Source organism: Castor canadensis, chromosome 1 (assembly GCF_047511655.1).
Source record: "Castor canadensis chromosome 1, mCasCan1.hap1v2, whole genome shotgun sequence".
NCBI classification, from domain to species: Eukaryota; Metazoa; Chordata; class Mammalia; order Rodentia; family Castoridae; genus Castor; species Castor canadensis.
In genome coordinates this window covers 187,434,759-187,452,199 of record NC_133386.1, presented here as the reverse complement: position 1 = coordinate 187,452,199, position 17,441 = coordinate 187,434,759, and the positions used below count along the sequence as shown (strand labels likewise).

Here is a 17,441-nt window from a genome sequence, read left to right as displayed (position 1 = left end):
TACAAAAGGAATGAAAATAAAAATTACATTAATTTTTTATTTTAAAAAGCATGAATATTAGTGTCTTGCAACTAAAGCAATGCACAGGAAATATAAATACCTTTAAATATTTATACAAGAAAAAAAGAGAAATGAACAAGTTTGTAGGACTAAAGGCTCATATTTAAATGTAAATATTATAAATCCTAGCAACAAACAGATACGGAATAAATAATTAGACATAAAACTTCTCATGGATTTAGCATTCCAAAGTATGGCTGTACTCTTGGATGCTGTGAGATATTACCATTTACTCATAATAAATTCTCCCTGCAGACTTAGTTAGTTTCAGGGAATTTTGTTCCTTATAAAATTAAACCAACCAACCAACACATAAAAAGATCAAATAATAAAAACAAAAAGTAGAGATTTTACTAGTGTTGTTATTTAATATGCAACTTTATTTACATTATATGCATATACTACTTTTCTGTGGATTGAAGTTTAGGAAATACTTAGCACTTTGGGGCAATAAACAAACATTTTGGTGAGAGGACTATTTGTCCCTTAATTTATTCATTTTAGCACAAGTCTTGAGGATAAACCTGTACTGATTTTTTTGAGTTTTTAAAATCCCAAAACAATTTATTTCTTTTCCTAGATAAAATCCTCACTTCCATGGTACATATAAACAGGCCATATGGTGTATGTGCACTTAGCCATGGGAAAAAATGGCATTATGTTTACTACACAGCACATTCATAAGGAATAGGAAACCATTATCATGATGCAGAGTTTCTGACTTTACTTAGTAACTCAAGAGTCTTAAAGATTCTTCCACAAGAAGACAAATGAAAAGGGGAATAGAAGGGACTAAGTTGAAAATGTGTTTATCCTGTTTACTCTTGTAAACAGTAAGAACACACTAGTGTCCTGGAAATACCAGTTTTCCTAGTGCTAATCAAAGTTTACCATGCTTAGAAATCTCCTGGGGATTTGACTGAACTACAGATTTGAACACAGTAGATCTGAGGAGTAGAATGTGATTCTGCATTTCTAAAAATAATAACCTCCAAGGTCACGCTTATGCTGTTGACCTTAGAACACATGTGGAGGAGCAAGGGATAGAAAAACAAGTGCCGGTAATTTTCCTACAAACATGAGCATTTACCTGGGACACTCAAGATATAGCCATGGAGAATAAAACTCATCACCAAAACACAAATGCATTTAGAACAAAATTATAGAGCTATGTTTTATTGGAAAGTGGAGGCACTGACATTGTCCTGACCATATTTTGTCTGAGCACATTCTTCAAAGCCTGCTTTACACCTTTGTTCCGCAGACTATAGATCAATGGATTAAGCACTGGATTTACAAAGGTGTAGAAGACAGCCATTATTTTGGATTCCTCAACAGTCTTATTGGTGGGTGGTCTTACATACATGCAGAAGAGAGTCCCATAAAACAAAGTCACAGCCATCATGTGGGAACCACAAGTGGAGAATGCTTTGCACCTTCCCTCTGCTGATTTGATCCGGAGGATGGTTGCAATAATGAAGGTATAGGACACAAGGATGATGGTAAGGGAGTTGGAGAGGTTGAAGCCAGCTGATATGAGCATGGCGTGTTCTTTGACGTAAGTATCAGAGCATGAAAGCTTAATGAGTGGTGGGTCAGCACAGTAGAAGTGGTTGATGACATTGGATCTACAAAAGGTCAAGCGGAAGGTCAGGATGGCTTGGAAAAGCCCATCTGAGAAGCCATAGACATAAGGAAATGTGGCCAGGCAAATGCAGACTAGCCAGGACATTTTCACACTGTAGCACAGAGGGTCACATATGGCCATGTAGTGGTCATAGGCCATTGCTGCCAACATATAAAACTCTGTGAGGAGAAGTGCAATGAAAATGTAACACTGTGTAAAGCAGCCAACAAAGGAAATGGACTTCTTTTCTGATAAGAAATTAGTCAACATTTGTGGGGTTGCATTAGACGTGTAGCACAAGTCCACAAAAGCCAAGTTGGTGAGGAAGAAGTACATAGGTGTATGAAGGTGAGAATCCAGTCTGATTAACACTATCATACCCAGATTGCCTAAGATGGTGACAAAGTAAACAGCAAGAAACAGCATGAAGAGGAATGGCTGGAGTTCTGGACGATCCGTCAGTCCAAGCAAAATGAATTCTGTTATTGTGCTGCTGTTTGTGAAAGATATTTCCTGAGACTCAGGGTCTGTGCTTAAGCCTATAAAGATCAAGCAGGTATAAAGATGCAAATTAATTACAGTCAAAAATCATATTTTATTTAAATATATCAACAAAAAAATTTTTTGATTTATTTATTCATTTATTCATATGTCCATACATTGTTTGGGCCATTTTCCCCCCGCCACACACCCTTGCTCTTGTGTTTTGTCCACATATATATTTTTTTTCAACAAAAAAATTTTTACTATAATATTTGTTAATGTTTCTACTAAGACATTATTTTGTCTGTTTGTATTAAATCACTACAATACATTTCTGTTTATATCTATATTGACACTTACATTTGTACATGTATCCATAAGTAAAACTTAGCTACATCTACTGTATTTCCATGCAATTTTTTTTGGCTCCCAATCTATTCATCCTACAAAGTCAGGATTAAAGGCCACAGCTTTGAGAAGCATTCCTACTCCCATCTTGTTTGAGACTGATTTAATCTCTTTATGTTCTTTGCTTCCAGTATATCCAACATAGAACATAACATCCCAATACTGTTTCTGCTTTTCACTACTCCTATATAAGTTCTTCAAGGACAAGAACAAAGTCCAGTTTATCATTATGCCATGACTACTAGCATATTATTTTTTAAGAAGAAAACACATGATAGCCTGAAAGAATGAATTATTATCCAGGTTTAGTTATAGCCACCTCCCTCAGAGTTTTACATGTCCTCACCTACTGAGGAAAAATAAGTATTTTTGATAGCTTAGGTACAAGTCAGTTTCTTGCAAAGCTAATTATTCAACCAAATACTGAAACAGTTAAAGTTGTAGAATATTGGGCAAACTCATAAGCGCTTTCTTCAGTCAAAAAGAATGAAATCATATCATTTTTTTGGAAAATGGGTAGAACTGGAGGTTATACTGCTCTGTGAAATCAGCCATATACAGAAAGAGAAGTATTGCATGTTTTCTCTTACATGTGAGAACAATTAAACAAACCAAGAAAACAAGCAAAATGACTGAAAAATGGGGACAGACATTTAGAGAAGGGTAAGGCAATGGGGAGGGAGAGGAGAAGGTAAGAGAGTATAGTAGTGAGGGTAAATCTGATGTTAGCTTGATATATGAATTTATAGACTTATCACAATGAAACTCATTACAATTCTTCCCTCTGCATTCTTTCTACTGAATGGAAACTGAGAGAATTGTGAGTAAATAAATGCTATTTCAAATAGCAAATAAGATCAAGGAAGATTTCACTTTGAAGTGAAATTTGTCTTTAGCAATGAATGAAGAAAGAATACATAACAATAATTTAAGTCTTTTTTTAAAAAAGGATACAGAGAAGACACAAAGATACCATGTGATGTTTCTATTGAAATGTTAGCAATTATCTAGGCACAGATTTCATGAAGAAGGGGACACAAAATTCTGGCTGAGAGTTTCCCTAAAACACAAATGTTCACTCCTTCAAAAGTCTGATCAGTTTCTACCTATGACTTTCCCATGACTAATACCAAACAATCTTCACTATAGAACAGTGGTCAGTGATTACTTATAGCTACTCTTCAAGAAGTGTCTAGCAGAAAATATTCTGAAAAAGACCACATTTGTGTATTAGGAGAAAGGAGCATGTGAGATATTTTCAAGATTCTCTTTTCTGGAAGCCACAGAAAGAACAGATGTCAGAAAATTGACCAGATAAATATGGGAAGAAAGCAAACAAAATGTAAGAATTTCATATTTTTAAGAAAAGATACAACCAGGAATTACACTTGAGGTCATATGCAGGAGGAATTATTTGTTGTGTGTTACTTAATGATTGCCTGTAGTATTTTAAGCAGTTTTGACCTAAAAACTCTGTGTCTTGCATGGAATCCAGTAACATCCAGTTCAAGTAAAAGACAGAAAAGCAAAAACCAAAAATCTAAGATTATAAGTAAGATAAGTGCACAAACACAAAGAAATACACAAGCAGATCTTGCTGCTTGTAGATTTCCAGAGGGAAAGGGGAACACCTGAACAAGGAACATGTGGGCTTGCTACTTCTGCACTCCATGAGCCTTAACTTGACAGAGCAACAAGTGGTTGGATAGTTCAAAGAGAAAAGAAAGCCAGAAATTATAAATCCTGGGACCACAAAACACAATATACTAGGTCCACTGGAAAATAAAAATGTAAAGATGCTTGTTCAAAAACTTAGAAATTTCAAGCTTGTGAAAGTGGAGCATCAGACCAAGTTTGGAAATCTTCTCAGTGTAGAGCCTTGTGCAACTGTATAAAATGCATACCTGTGTCCTTCAGTCGTACTCAGGACTGTGTCATGGCCCAGTTGTATCTGAAGGACACAGGATATCAGTCCTGAGAGTGGGGATGAGGAGAAGATGAGCAGTGAGCTCCTGCCTCCTTAGAAAGAGAAAAAAAGAAAAGAAGAAAGGAAGGAAGCAAAGAAGAAAGAAAGGAAGGAAGGAAGGAAGAAAGAAACACAGGAAGATCTCAGTGTTTTAGCATAAGTAAGAATGGACCAGCAGGTAGCCAATTTCTAAGTGCTAGCTGTCTAGGTAGGTCTTGGAGGTTATACAATAATTACAAGTGAGTGAAAAGAAACTCAGAGAAAAAGAAAAATAAAATGAGGGGGGAATGAAGGAGAATGATGGAGGGGCTGAATTCAAGTATGATATATTTGATATATTGTAAAAAATTTTGTAAATGCCACAATATAGCCCCACTAAGCACAACAATAAAAAAAGAAAAGAAAAATAATTCATTTTTAGAATGGTCCCTTAAGTTTTTTGGATTTTTTGTTCGTTTATACAAACTCTTCAAAATACCATTGAAATTATAGTCATCGTTGTGGGCAAATGTCTATCCTCAATTTCTTACCAAAAAAATACATAAGTCCATGAGCTTTTCTATTAAAACAAGCCCAGTCCCACATCAGAAAATGGTCTTACATCTTCAGTTATTGAGTGAAGTATTTCTTTACCCTGGTTGTTTTGGACGAGTGACAGTTCTATTGAAGGTCAAATTCTGCTGGTAAAAGCAGCAGAAAATACTACCTGTATATGACATATTATTGGGAAACAGGGTTCAGCAAAGTTAAATTTCTCCTAAACACCTGCAGGTAAAATATAATTTTGCCAATTTCTACTTTTAAGGTAGAGACAAGCAATAAACAACAACTATAATAATCAGTTTATTTTTAACAAAGTAACCTTGTAGATGACTTAAAATCTGAATACAGTTAGGGTATAATAACTGGTATTAGAAATATAATTGATACTCTTCATAGCTGACTTCCTCTCTCTACTTCTTTGTACACACCCAAGAGAAAATATATTCTTTCAGAACTTAAAATCAAGATTCCTGTCCCCCACTGACTTTCAAAGTCAAGATAATCCTGATTTTAAAAGCTGGTAAATGAATGAAACTGTAGTATAATTTCTACTTGACTCAAAAAAGAAAGTAAAAGCACCAGGACTTACTTCTGGTTTGGTCAACCTCTGATAATGGAAGTATCTTGATGCCTCTATAAAATGTGGTCCTATTTATATAAAGAAGAGGGAGGTGGGGGGCCTCTTAAAGCAATTCTCAGAGAGACTGAGGAATAGTAGAGATGGGTTTCACAATGGGAATCACCTTTCTTAACTTTAATTGGAACATTCTGGGATCAGGAAGCAAATAGGCTGCCTTGGTTATATTTTGTATAATTTCAAACTTATCCGTGTTTATCTTACAAGCTCTGCAGAAACACAACCTTTTTCCTTAATTTTCTTTTCTAATGGGGTAAGAATATTTAACATAAGGTATAATTTCTCGATTCTTTTTGACAACTATAGACATTTCATATAAAGGGAATCTTATAGTATTTGCCTTTCTATGACTGACTTATAGTATAATGTCCTCTGGGTTTAGTGACACTGTCACATGAAAATGTTCTAAGTATGAATAATAATTTTATATATTTATGTCACATTTTCTGATCCACACATCCATCATTGGCCATCTGAATTTTTTGTCCATTTTTTTATCTATTTTTAATAACAATGCAGTGAACATAAAACTCAAAGTCCTGATTTCCATTCTTTTACACATATACCAAGAAAGTAGTATTCCTGGATGACATAGTAGTTATATTTTCAATTTTTGAGCACCTCCATATATTTTCCATAGTCACTGTATCATATTGTATTGTCCCTAACCATCTGTAAGATTGTAACTCCTGCACACACTCACCAACTTGCAAAGTTCACATATCCATGGTCATTATACTTAAAGAAATTCAACACTACTGAGGAACATACCAGTTATAAAAATACCAGTCAAATCTATAAATCCATAAATATATATATATATATAATACCTATTTATACATATAATATCTCTATCTATCTATCTATCTATATTATATATTATATCTATTTACCCTGTAGTTTGTTCCCAGTACTTCCTTGGCAGTATTGATTACTTTTCCAAGTTGGGAAGTCTTGGTTTTTGACCTTACAATCAGGATTTACCTCTAATTTTTCCCTTTGATTCACTGGGAGCAAGAAGCAGCCTCTAAGCACTAACATATAAGCCTTCTCTCATCTCCTCTTGGCTAATAGTTAAACCAGCATCCAAGCATAAATCATCAGTCCTGGAAGACTTTGGAATCACTGATTTTGACATGCCTTCTTTCTCTGTCCCTGCTACTTTTTCACTGCGCTCAATTCCTATAAATAGCATGCTAAATAAAATATTTGGTTATTTTTGAGCATTCAGTTCTGTAGAATAAATGGGATTAATACAGAGAGACCATGTTCCCCAAGATGTTTGAAATGTATGGCCAGTCTCCACTATCAGAAATAAGTCTCATCAATTAATGTAATAGGGCCAGAGTTAGTGCAGGAGAATTTGGTAATATCTGACATTCTCTATAAATCATCAATCTATGGTTCTATGATTCAAAATATAGAAGGAAAAAGAGGGTTCTTACTTTTAATTAAATGGATTTTTACTGATACATTAAAAATAAAAATTGTATATATTAGTGCGGTACTATGTGTTGTTTTGATATAAGTATCACTGTGGAATGTAAATCAAATTAAACATATCTACTTCCTCAAATATTTATCAGTTGTTTATGGTAAAAATAATCACAGTCATTCCCACTAGATTTTTGAGATATAAATAGGTTTAAAAATGACAAGAAATTTTTGTCTCCTTGCTTCTCAGAATGTGGATGAGAAGATTAATCATGAGATCATCATTGAATAAATCACAGATCCTACTATCCTTTGGTCCATTGGATAGTTGGAGTTGAGGTACACATACGTGAGCATGAGGGCATCAGTGAAGAGGTCCTCACCATCATTGGAAAGTGTGGGTAGAGAAGACTGTGCTTTCCTTCAGGACAATGGATGCTCAAGATGACAGTGAGGATGTAGAGATAAGAAATATGGACCATCTTGAAGCAGCTCAGTTCATCAAAACTGGAAAAAGAAAAAGTTACTTCATTGACATGTATGTCAGAATCGAAGAGTTTCTGGGGGAGTATCACAAAAAGAGTGGTTGATGATATTGAGCGACAGATGGACAAACTGAAAGGCCAACTAGTGTGAACAGCAGCACTCATAAACCCTGTAAGATATGTTGCCAATGCAACAAGAACACTGAGATTGGCAGGGATGGATGTCTTGACTTTGTAAATGACAAAGATGTCTATGAAACAGTCATAGCCTACAATAGCCAACAGGTTTCTTTCTATGGCAAGTAAGGAACCAAAATAGCAAATGAGCAGCACATTCATTAAGTGAAATGAATGTGTCCTTTTCTCAGGACTTTACTGGCATTTTGAAGTTAATGACAGAAAGAACACAAGTGAAAAGAGATAAGGAACTGAGGAAAACTACATTGGAGTGTGGATTCCTGAATAATCTTGAGAAGTAGGAGCATGCCAGGATTTCTGACCACAATGATCAGATACATGACTAGAAACATCACCAAAAAAGTACAGTTATTCTTGATGGTGATCTGTGAATCCCAAAAGAATGAATTTAGTCACTGTTGTATGATTGCTCATACCTTTTGCTCAGAATGGGTGATTCCTTTACAGGGATATGAAAGGGACAAACAAAATAAATTAGAGAAATAAGCATACAAGAAAAATCAAATATTCATTCACTCTTCCCAGATTACTTCTAAGATTTTCTGAGAATCTGTGAATTATAGCTCTGTATTTTCTATTGAATTAAAGAAGAAATGAATCCTTATGTAAACTCATTAATGCATTTTATTTTAAAATGAATATATGTGCATGTGTCTGTGTATATTCGTGTGAGGTCTTTGGAGATTCATTCTTGTTAGTCAATAGCTTACCCTACTTCCCAATTTTTTTCACTTCCTCCCTAGATCCTACTGCCTTCAAGGCTTTATCATTTTTTTCTTTTGCCTTCTTAGTGGCAATCAAAAATATTTATTGACACAGTAAATACACTTTCCATATCCAATTCTATTTGGACTAGTTTCTTTTAAGCCTACCCTAACCAGGCTTTCCTTTCATCACTGCATGGAAACTACTCTTGAAAATTATTAATGGCCTTCACATTACTAAATCCAGTGGTCAATTTTAAATCCTCACCTTTCTTGATTTATCAATGACATCTGACATCAGTGATTGCTTAGTTTTTCTTCAATAACTTTCTTGTCTTGTACACCAGGACACAAGTCTTTCTATGTTTTCCTCCTATCATGTACATTTCTCTTTCTCATTATTTGTCATATTCTTCCTATCTCCTTGATTTTTGATGTTGAGTAGTTTGGTCCTTGATCCTCTTCTCATTTCTACTTCCATTCTTCTTTGGAAATATTATTTATTCTCAGACCTTAAAATATTATCTGAATATTACAACACTTCAATTTATACCTCCATCCCTCACCTCATTTCCAAACTCAAGATTATAATTTATATGCTTACATCCCCATATGAATATCAAATAGCAAGTCAATATGACCAAATCTTATATCCTAATGTATTTTGCTAATTTGCTCCAAACATTGATTTCCCACCTCAAATTAATAAGAACTCAGTATGTTCATTTGCTCAGAAGAAATTTTTGAAAATAGACAAATACGTATGGAAGCAATTCATATCACTGTTCACTCTCCCACACTCCAGAACCAGTCCATCAGATAATTCTGTTATTTTTACCTAAAATACCTTCAAATCTATAAGACAACTATCTCCTATCACCTCTGTTCCTACCACAATGGCACAGCTTAACATCACTTTTCAATTAGATTAAAATGCTGTTTTACACTGATCTTCCTGTGTCTAAAGTCTGCTAAAATCTTGCCTGTAAAGTAACCACTTAAAATTTTTGCAACTTTTCTTTAATGCTGTTTAAAGATATGGAAACACACACACATACACACATACACACATATAAGTGGAATAAAGACATTAGTTATGGGAGAATTAAGACATGGTCAGTTAATTTCACAAACAATAGAAATGCTGCTTCTGAATCTGAGCCTATTAATCTTGAGACTTAGTTTCTACAAAACACTCAGAAGTCTAACATCTGAAGTATGGCAATGTAGAATTAAAATTTCATTTGTTTCTCGATGAGTTAATTGAACTATTTTTATCTCCAGTGAGCTACTGCTTCCTGGAAGAGTAGGCATTTAAAGAACAAAATGTGTTTCATATTTCTGGGGCTCCATTGAACACAGTGTTGAATGAAATGAGCAGATATTATTGGATTCTCTAAACTTCAGAATGACTATTAAAATACTATTCTATTCATTTCTTCTATCTTACAGCTCTGATTTCATTAATTTATTTGCTCACCCAAAATATTTAATCAGTTTAATTTATGGAACAGAAGAACTTTACTTCATATTGTAGAGTAGACAACAAAATCAAAGTTGATTTTCTTCATGCTACTTGTAATATGGACTTGGAGAAAGCTTTTACTAGATGATATGAAATAGTAAAGGCCCTTGTAATCATCCACTCATTCCCAAACACCTTAAAAACTGAAATTCATTCTCTTCTTTAATTTCTTACTCTATCCCACATACATTTGTCTCCTTGCTATTTCTTTAAAAACCAAAGATCATTTTGCCTCAGAGCCTTTGTATATTCACTTTGAGTACACCTGGAAACTCTTCCACAAACATTCTTGTGGTATTGTACCCATCCAATCTTTCTCAAATGTCATTTTTACAGACAGCTCTACTGTCACACCACCACTTCCTATAAATGCTTGCTTTACTTTTCTCAATATACCACTATTATCCATGTGAACCATACCTATCTTCTGATTTGGGAACTGATCTTGTTTGAGACAGAAGGGAAGGATAAGCAAATAATAGGAAATGTTGAGGACTCTTTACTAAGCATGTTAAACCACAAACAGAGAATACTTTAATGGTAGTTACCAAAATAAGTAACTAGACACAAGACTAAAAATATTCTAATTCACTTTTTTCTTTCACATTCTCCTATCACCACTATGAGAGGAAAGGAGTAAGTTTCATGAGCCTTTTGAAGAAGTGATGGAAAGGTATGCTAGAGACACACTCCAGGTGCTTGCATGCATTTTAAAGATATTTTCCACATAGATACTTGAAGAAAATATTCTAATGTAAGGTTCTAGATAATAAGTAGTTATGCTATTATTAAGATAATTTTTATTCATGAAAAAAGTAACAAATTGATCATAGAATAGAGATTTCACAAATGGAAGGATGCACATCTAAAAATTTGATACATGACAATTTGCACTACAAATTGAATTACAAATATGAGTAAGGTATTCAAAACATGGAAAATTGATGATTTTCATTAAACACTAAGATCTCATTCTATTCTGCAAGAATTAAAATAATAGAAAGAATAAAGTCCCTAATATGCAAAAACAAGATCCTAAAATGTTGGAAGGATATATAGCTTTACAAAAGGAAATAATTGGTTAAATATATGCAAAATACAACCAAAATTAGATTAATAAATTTGAACTGTGTTAAATGAATAACTTTCACATCATCAATTATATCATTCACAAAAATGAAATCCAAGCTATAAATTGTTGAAGAAATCTGCACTGCACATAACATTAAGGGATTGGTACCTAGTACATTATGCACAGGAAGTATTATAAGTGCATGCAATAAGGATAGAACACTCCTGGTGAAAAGTGGACAATGGATATGGACATACAACTGAAAACAGAGGAATCTTGATTAGCATCAATGCTTTTAAAACACTTAACTTCACTTGTAATGATCATATAAACTCAGGAAATGAAAATCCACATTGCCTACTTCAGATTGGGGAAAATTTAAGAAGTCTGAAAACTCCCCACATTGTCTAATGACAACACTCACTTTGTGTTGGAAGGAATGCAAATTGTTAAAGCAATTGAAGATGAATAGTAAACATAAAAATGCTCATATCTTGTAATGAAAAATTATCAGCCTTCATTAGAGGAACTCTATCACAGCTACTTGTTTAAAATTACACAAGCAAATTTGCCACTGGGTTTTCATGTTATCAAGAAAGTGGAAAAGTAATTTCTATCAAGAATAGAATGAATAGGTTTATTATGTCAATAAAAATTGTTGCTATGTGAATCAGCATAACTAAACCTAACAATGTTAGTGAAAGTTAAAATAATTACAGAAAGACAATACTTTTTAATTTTTATCAAGTTATAAATCCATCAAAATAATACTATATAATTCTATAGATACATAATGGCAAATAACATAACTCTACACAGGGATAAGAACATTAAATTGATTACCATAGAAAATGGAGAAAGAAAAAGAGTCAGTTAGTAAGAAGTTGATTTCACAGTATCAAACTCTTTGAAATATCTGAAACAAAAGTTACAACATGTGAACATTTAATGACTAATTACACTTACAAAAGGACTTGTTATATTATTCCCAATTTTTAGCTGTAGGTTGGAAATAGTTCATCAAAATAAATAAGAGAAACCCTAAATCAATTTAATGATATGGATAAATAGCAAATTAATCATATGTGGAAAATAATTTAATTTCCTAACAGCAAACAGTGAAACAACAAAATGAATTGTAAATCATTTAACATTATGAAAAAGAAACATTTCAAAAGACATGACAATAAAAAGAAAAAATGGAAAATGTATATATTTATATATATGTATACACACATTTGATCCTATATAATAAGGAAGAGTTTTATCTTCAAGAAAAAAGTCTAAAATGAAAAAGAACATACAAGTGTATATATATACATATATTATATATATTCACAATACATAGGTATATTATATATATTCACAATACATATGTATATATTCACAAGTTTAAAACAGATGAAGGCTATGGATTAAACCCAAGAGAAATTTAAATAATTATTGAACAAATAAATGTGTTATATACACACTCAATACACATTTATGTGGCTACAACATCAAATTCAATCTGTTTAAAGAGAAAAGGCAGTGAAAATGAAAGAGGGGAAGAAAGGTGACAAATTAATGGCAATGCATAGTCCTTGATGAACACCAAACCCATTGAAGGGAAATTTGGCACTTCTATAAAATAACTACTGTATGAGGATTCTCTCTGGTTAGTCAGCTAATTCAAAATATGTATCTTAGAGTAATAATCGGAGATATACCAAAACATTAATTTACCATACAATTTGTTTTAAAAACAGAAAATCTCAACCACTATGATCAAAACAAAATACACTTCCAAAATACTTTGGAAGTTATTTAGCTGTGTATCAGCCTAACGTATTGTCATTGCCATAGCACTTGGTTATTCTGCAGTTTATGAATCAGGGCTAACCTGGGCAGCATGGACAGAATCATGTGTTCTTTCCTGATTTTACAGAGCAGTAACATTGCTTCTGGCTTAGTCTTAGAATTTCTATGATTTCTAAAAATATCAGAAATGCACAGTAAGTTCTGTATAATGAGCACACACACTAGAAAGCACAATATGTGAATTATGAAGCACAAAAATAATCAAGGATACTGATTTATCAATTTAAAATGTTAACTTATTTGTCAGATAATAAGTACATCTCACATACCTATGTTCAGAAATACCTTCCTTTTTTCCTTTTTTTTTCTTTCTACTTTTATTTTATCGTTTTTATATTTACTTACATTTGTATACATTGTTTGGTCACCTTCCTCCTCACACCCCTCCTCAGTTGCAGGTATAACCTGTTCCCCCCTCTTGTTCTCTAATTTTGTTGAAAAGAAAATACAAGAGGTAACAAGAAACACATATCGTTTTTGCTAGTTTAAGATAAAGATAACTACACAGAGAAATTCCTAAAGTTGCTTCCATGCACATGTGACTTGCAACCCACATTGGTTCATCTCTGCCAGACCTCTTCACTACTTCCTAGCCCTCTTCCCATAGTGGCCTCTGCCAGTTTAAGATTACTTTATTCTCTTTTATATGGTGAGCACATCAACCACATTCACATTTTAGGTTTCCTTTCCTTTCCTTATTTCTCCCGTGCATGTTCTCCCCTTAGTGTGTGACCCATGTCCAATAATATTACTGCATTTGTTTTAGGTCTATAATCCACATATGAGGGAGAACATGCGATTTTTGGCCTTCTGAACCTGACTAACTTCACTTAAGATCATGTTTTCTACTTCCATCCATTTACTTGTCAATGACAATTTTCATTCTTCTTTGTGGCTGAGTAAAATTCCATTGTGTATAAACACATTTTCTTGATCCATTTGTCAGTTTTGGGGAATCTTGACTATTTTCATAGCTTGGGTATTGTAAATAGTGCACTTAAAAGTTACTTTTGGAAAACTTTCCTTATTGCTCTCTTAACATCTTTATTTCTCAGACTATAGATGAAAGGGTTTAACAGAGGACTCACAAAGATATAAAAAACAGCAATAATTTTCCCCTGTTCTACAGATGTCTCAGAAGGAGGCCTCAGATGCATGCAAAGCAGTTTCCCGAAAAAGATGGTGACAGCCGTCAGGTGGGATCCACAGGTAGAGAAGGCCTTGCGCCGCCCCTCAGCAGAGCGCATGCGCAGAATCGTGATGAAGATGAAGACGTAGGAGATGAGGATGATGGTGAGAGAACAGATAAGATTGGATCCAGCCACCACAAACATGGCAGTTTTTTTAACATAGGTGTCAGAGCAAGCAAGGACCATGAGAGGCGGGTCTGCACAATAAAAGTGATTGATCTCATTAGGTCCACAGAAGGACAAACGAAGCATCAAGTTGGTCTGTATAAGGCCATTAACAAATCCATAAATATAAGGAGCACCAACAAGAGAGATGCAGGCACATCTGGACATTTTGCTACTGTATAACAGAGGCTTACAAATGGCCATGTAGCGGTCATAAGCCATCACTGCAAGCATATAATAATCTGTGATCACCAGGGCAATGAAAAAGTGGAATTGTATAAGACACCCAATAAAGGAAATGGTTTTTCTCTTGGATAAGAAATTCACCAGCATCTGAGGAGTGACAGTGGTAGCATAGCAAAGATCCACAAAGGAAAGATGACTGAGAAAGAAGTACATTGGAGTGTGAAACTTTGAGTCACTTCTGATTAAGAGAATCATGCTCACATTGCCGATTACAGTGATGAGGTAGATGACTAGGAACACCACAAAAAGTACAAGTTGCAATTCTGCTCGAGCTGTCAGTCCCAGGAAAATAAACTCAGTCACCACTGTGTTGTTTTTCTTTAACATTATGTGTGCTTCGCCTCAAAAAAATCCTAAAGAAAAGGAAGGAAAATGTATCTGACTTTTCTCATTCATTCATAAACACCATCATGTCATGTGGTATTTCCTCCTCCTCTTTCAAGTTTATGAATGCATGTGGCATAAAGAAATAATGTAGTAAGCATATGATTGATTTTTAAATGTGAAATGGATATATATATATATATATATATATATATATATATATATATATATAAAGGAAGTCATATGTTAAATTGTTTCTTCCAGTCTGTATTACAAGTCTGTAATTACAGCCTATATTACAAGGTTTTCATGTAGGAATAATATTTATATTTATCTTTTTGAACGTATTCTTATTTGTTCATTTTCACTTTCCTTGAATACATGGATAGAAACACTGCTGTCCTTAGAAATTACAACCTTTTGTTTTAAAAGGCAGCTTTGGATGTGGTAGGCCAGCTATCACCATTGAAACTTCTCTATGTTTTTCACAGCTGAATAAACTTGAGGAAGTTAACTCAGAAATGGTGCAATATCTCTATACAACTAGGATCTATCTTCCCTTCTCAACCCCAAATCATTCAAAATTATCCCTTCACTCCTTACTATATGCTCCTCTTCCTCACTCTAGTCCATGTCAGGTGATCCTCATACCAAGAAATAGTTCTTAACTTTTATGAAAAGCTCAAGATCTCATTTGTTTTAAGTATTTATTGCCACATTGCAAATAATTGGGTTGAGGAAAATAAATCTTAATTTTTTCTATGCATTCATATATATGTATATACAAAGACATAAATAATAATTATAGATATATATAAATTGATATATATGTTCATGTATACTGTTTGTGTCATATGGTCATGAGGGAAAATTGTTTAAATAAAACCATACTGTATCAATGTCTCTGACATGATGGGGCAATAATGAAAAAAAATTGACAACCAAATCTTCAAATGATTTGTTATATGTCTACCTCATTATAACACTTGTGAAATTTTTCAAAAATCCTATAGCCTAAATTCAATATATGTCTCCTAAAACATAAACTTTTAAGATCTTGGTGAAATAATGCTATAATAATTACATAACTAGGACAGTACTTAGGATAATATCTATGTGGACACAGTGGTGGCAGTGTTTAACCCAGCTACAAAGGAGAGGTAGGCAGGAGGATCATGAATTGGATTCCAGTCTGGGCAAAGTTAAGGTAATCCTTTCTCAAAAACAAAATATGAAACCAAAAGTCTAGGGCATGGCACAAATGGTAGTGCACAAGCATTTGCCAAGCCCTGAGTTCAATCCCCAGGTCCAGAAAAAGAAAAAGAAAAATACAATTAAGTTCATTCCTCTAATTTTTAAGCAGAATAAAACTGACCATAGAGACTATCATGGAAAATTGACATCCTTCTTCAATGACATATACCCACTTATAGTGCTGTTTTCCTTTTTTTAAGCTCATAAAGCCCATCTGAACTTAATCATAATATTGCCAAATAATCAAATACACTGTTGGTGCTGGAATGGTATTTTTAATAACTTTATTTATTGAAATATTAATCAAGATTCAAATAACTACCATCTCCATCAGCTTTTCACTATTGGAAATGAGATAATGCAAGAAATGAGCAACCCAAATATGTTAACTGAGTGCTTTATGTCAATGTCTCTTCTTTTAAGGAAAAAAATCACAAACAAGCTATAAAACAGTCAGTGAAATCTTCAAAAATATTTCTGGCATGTAGTGCACACTTAAAATGTTGAAGTCTCTGATATTTTTATTTTGAAAAATGCAGGTCTAATAAAGAACAATATTATATATATCAAAGCCTCAGCTTCTTAGAAACAAGAACCATAACCAATCTGTGGATAAAGAAAAATAGATGTTGTAGCTAAGTGCTTCCTCAACTAGAAATAGCCAGCAATACTGATGGAGTTAATGTCCCTATTGGTCTAGGTCCTTTTCCATTATTAACACTCTAGTGTACATTTATTCATAAACACTATATTCTGAGAATATTAGGAGCATTTTAACAAATATATTTGCTAATTTATCGAATTATGATTCGCATCAATTTGTATCAATTAAAATATTTATTTCTAGATTTACTAATTTAAAAGTACTATGGTTAATCCTACCTTGGTAGGAGAGTGATTTCAGGATGCTAGAATCAATATGAAGAACCTGCAGAGTTTATAATGGAATTGTTTCATAGAAACCAAATCCCAATAGTTCAATTTATTTCTTTGAGAAAATAATTTAGATAATAAAAAAACCACTATATTTCTGTTCTGAAAATCCTAAATAGTGAAGGGCATGAGTTTAGCTTATTTTGTAATGTCAGTAGGGAATCAAACCTTAAAGAATGATGAAACAATGGGAATTATTATTCAGATTATGCTGAATGCTTTTTATTGCTTCACTTAGAAATTGTAAAAAACCATAACAATTAGAGAGCATGACAGAGGGAAAACAATTTTGGAACTCATAAAACATTGGAAAACCAATGAATATTT

The 17,441-nt window shown here is 33.4% G+C and overlaps 2 protein-coding genes across 2 annotated transcripts; both read right to left on the bottom strand.

Moving 5' to 3' along the window:
* Positions 1 to 1,228: 1,228 nt before the first annotated feature.
* On the bottom strand, positions 1,229 to 2,540 carry LOC109676766 (olfactory receptor 5M11). Its single transcript, XM_020153040.2, has 2 exons — positions 2,531 to 2,540; positions 1,229 to 2,226 (listed from the first exon to the last, which is right to left on the bottom strand). The coding sequence occupies exons 1-2, from the start codon at positions 2,538 to 2,540 to the stop codon at positions 1,229 to 1,231; spliced, it is 1,008 nt and encodes a 335-aa protein (XP_020008629.2).
* Positions 2,541 to 14,006: 11,466 nt separating this feature from the next.
* Positions 14,007 to 14,930, bottom strand: LOC109676760 (olfactory receptor 5M5-like). The gene has a single exon (XM_020153037.2). The coding sequence runs from the start codon at positions 14,928 to 14,930 to the stop codon at positions 14,007 to 14,009; it is 924 nt and encodes a 307-aa protein (XP_020008626.2).
* Positions 14,931 to 17,441: the final 2,511 nt, after the last annotated feature.

Coding starts and splice junctions, on each gene's coding strand:
- LOC109676760 (XM_020153037.2), bottom strand. CDS start 14,930: ATGTTAAAGAAAAACAACACAGTGGTGACTGAGTTTATTTTCCTGGGA.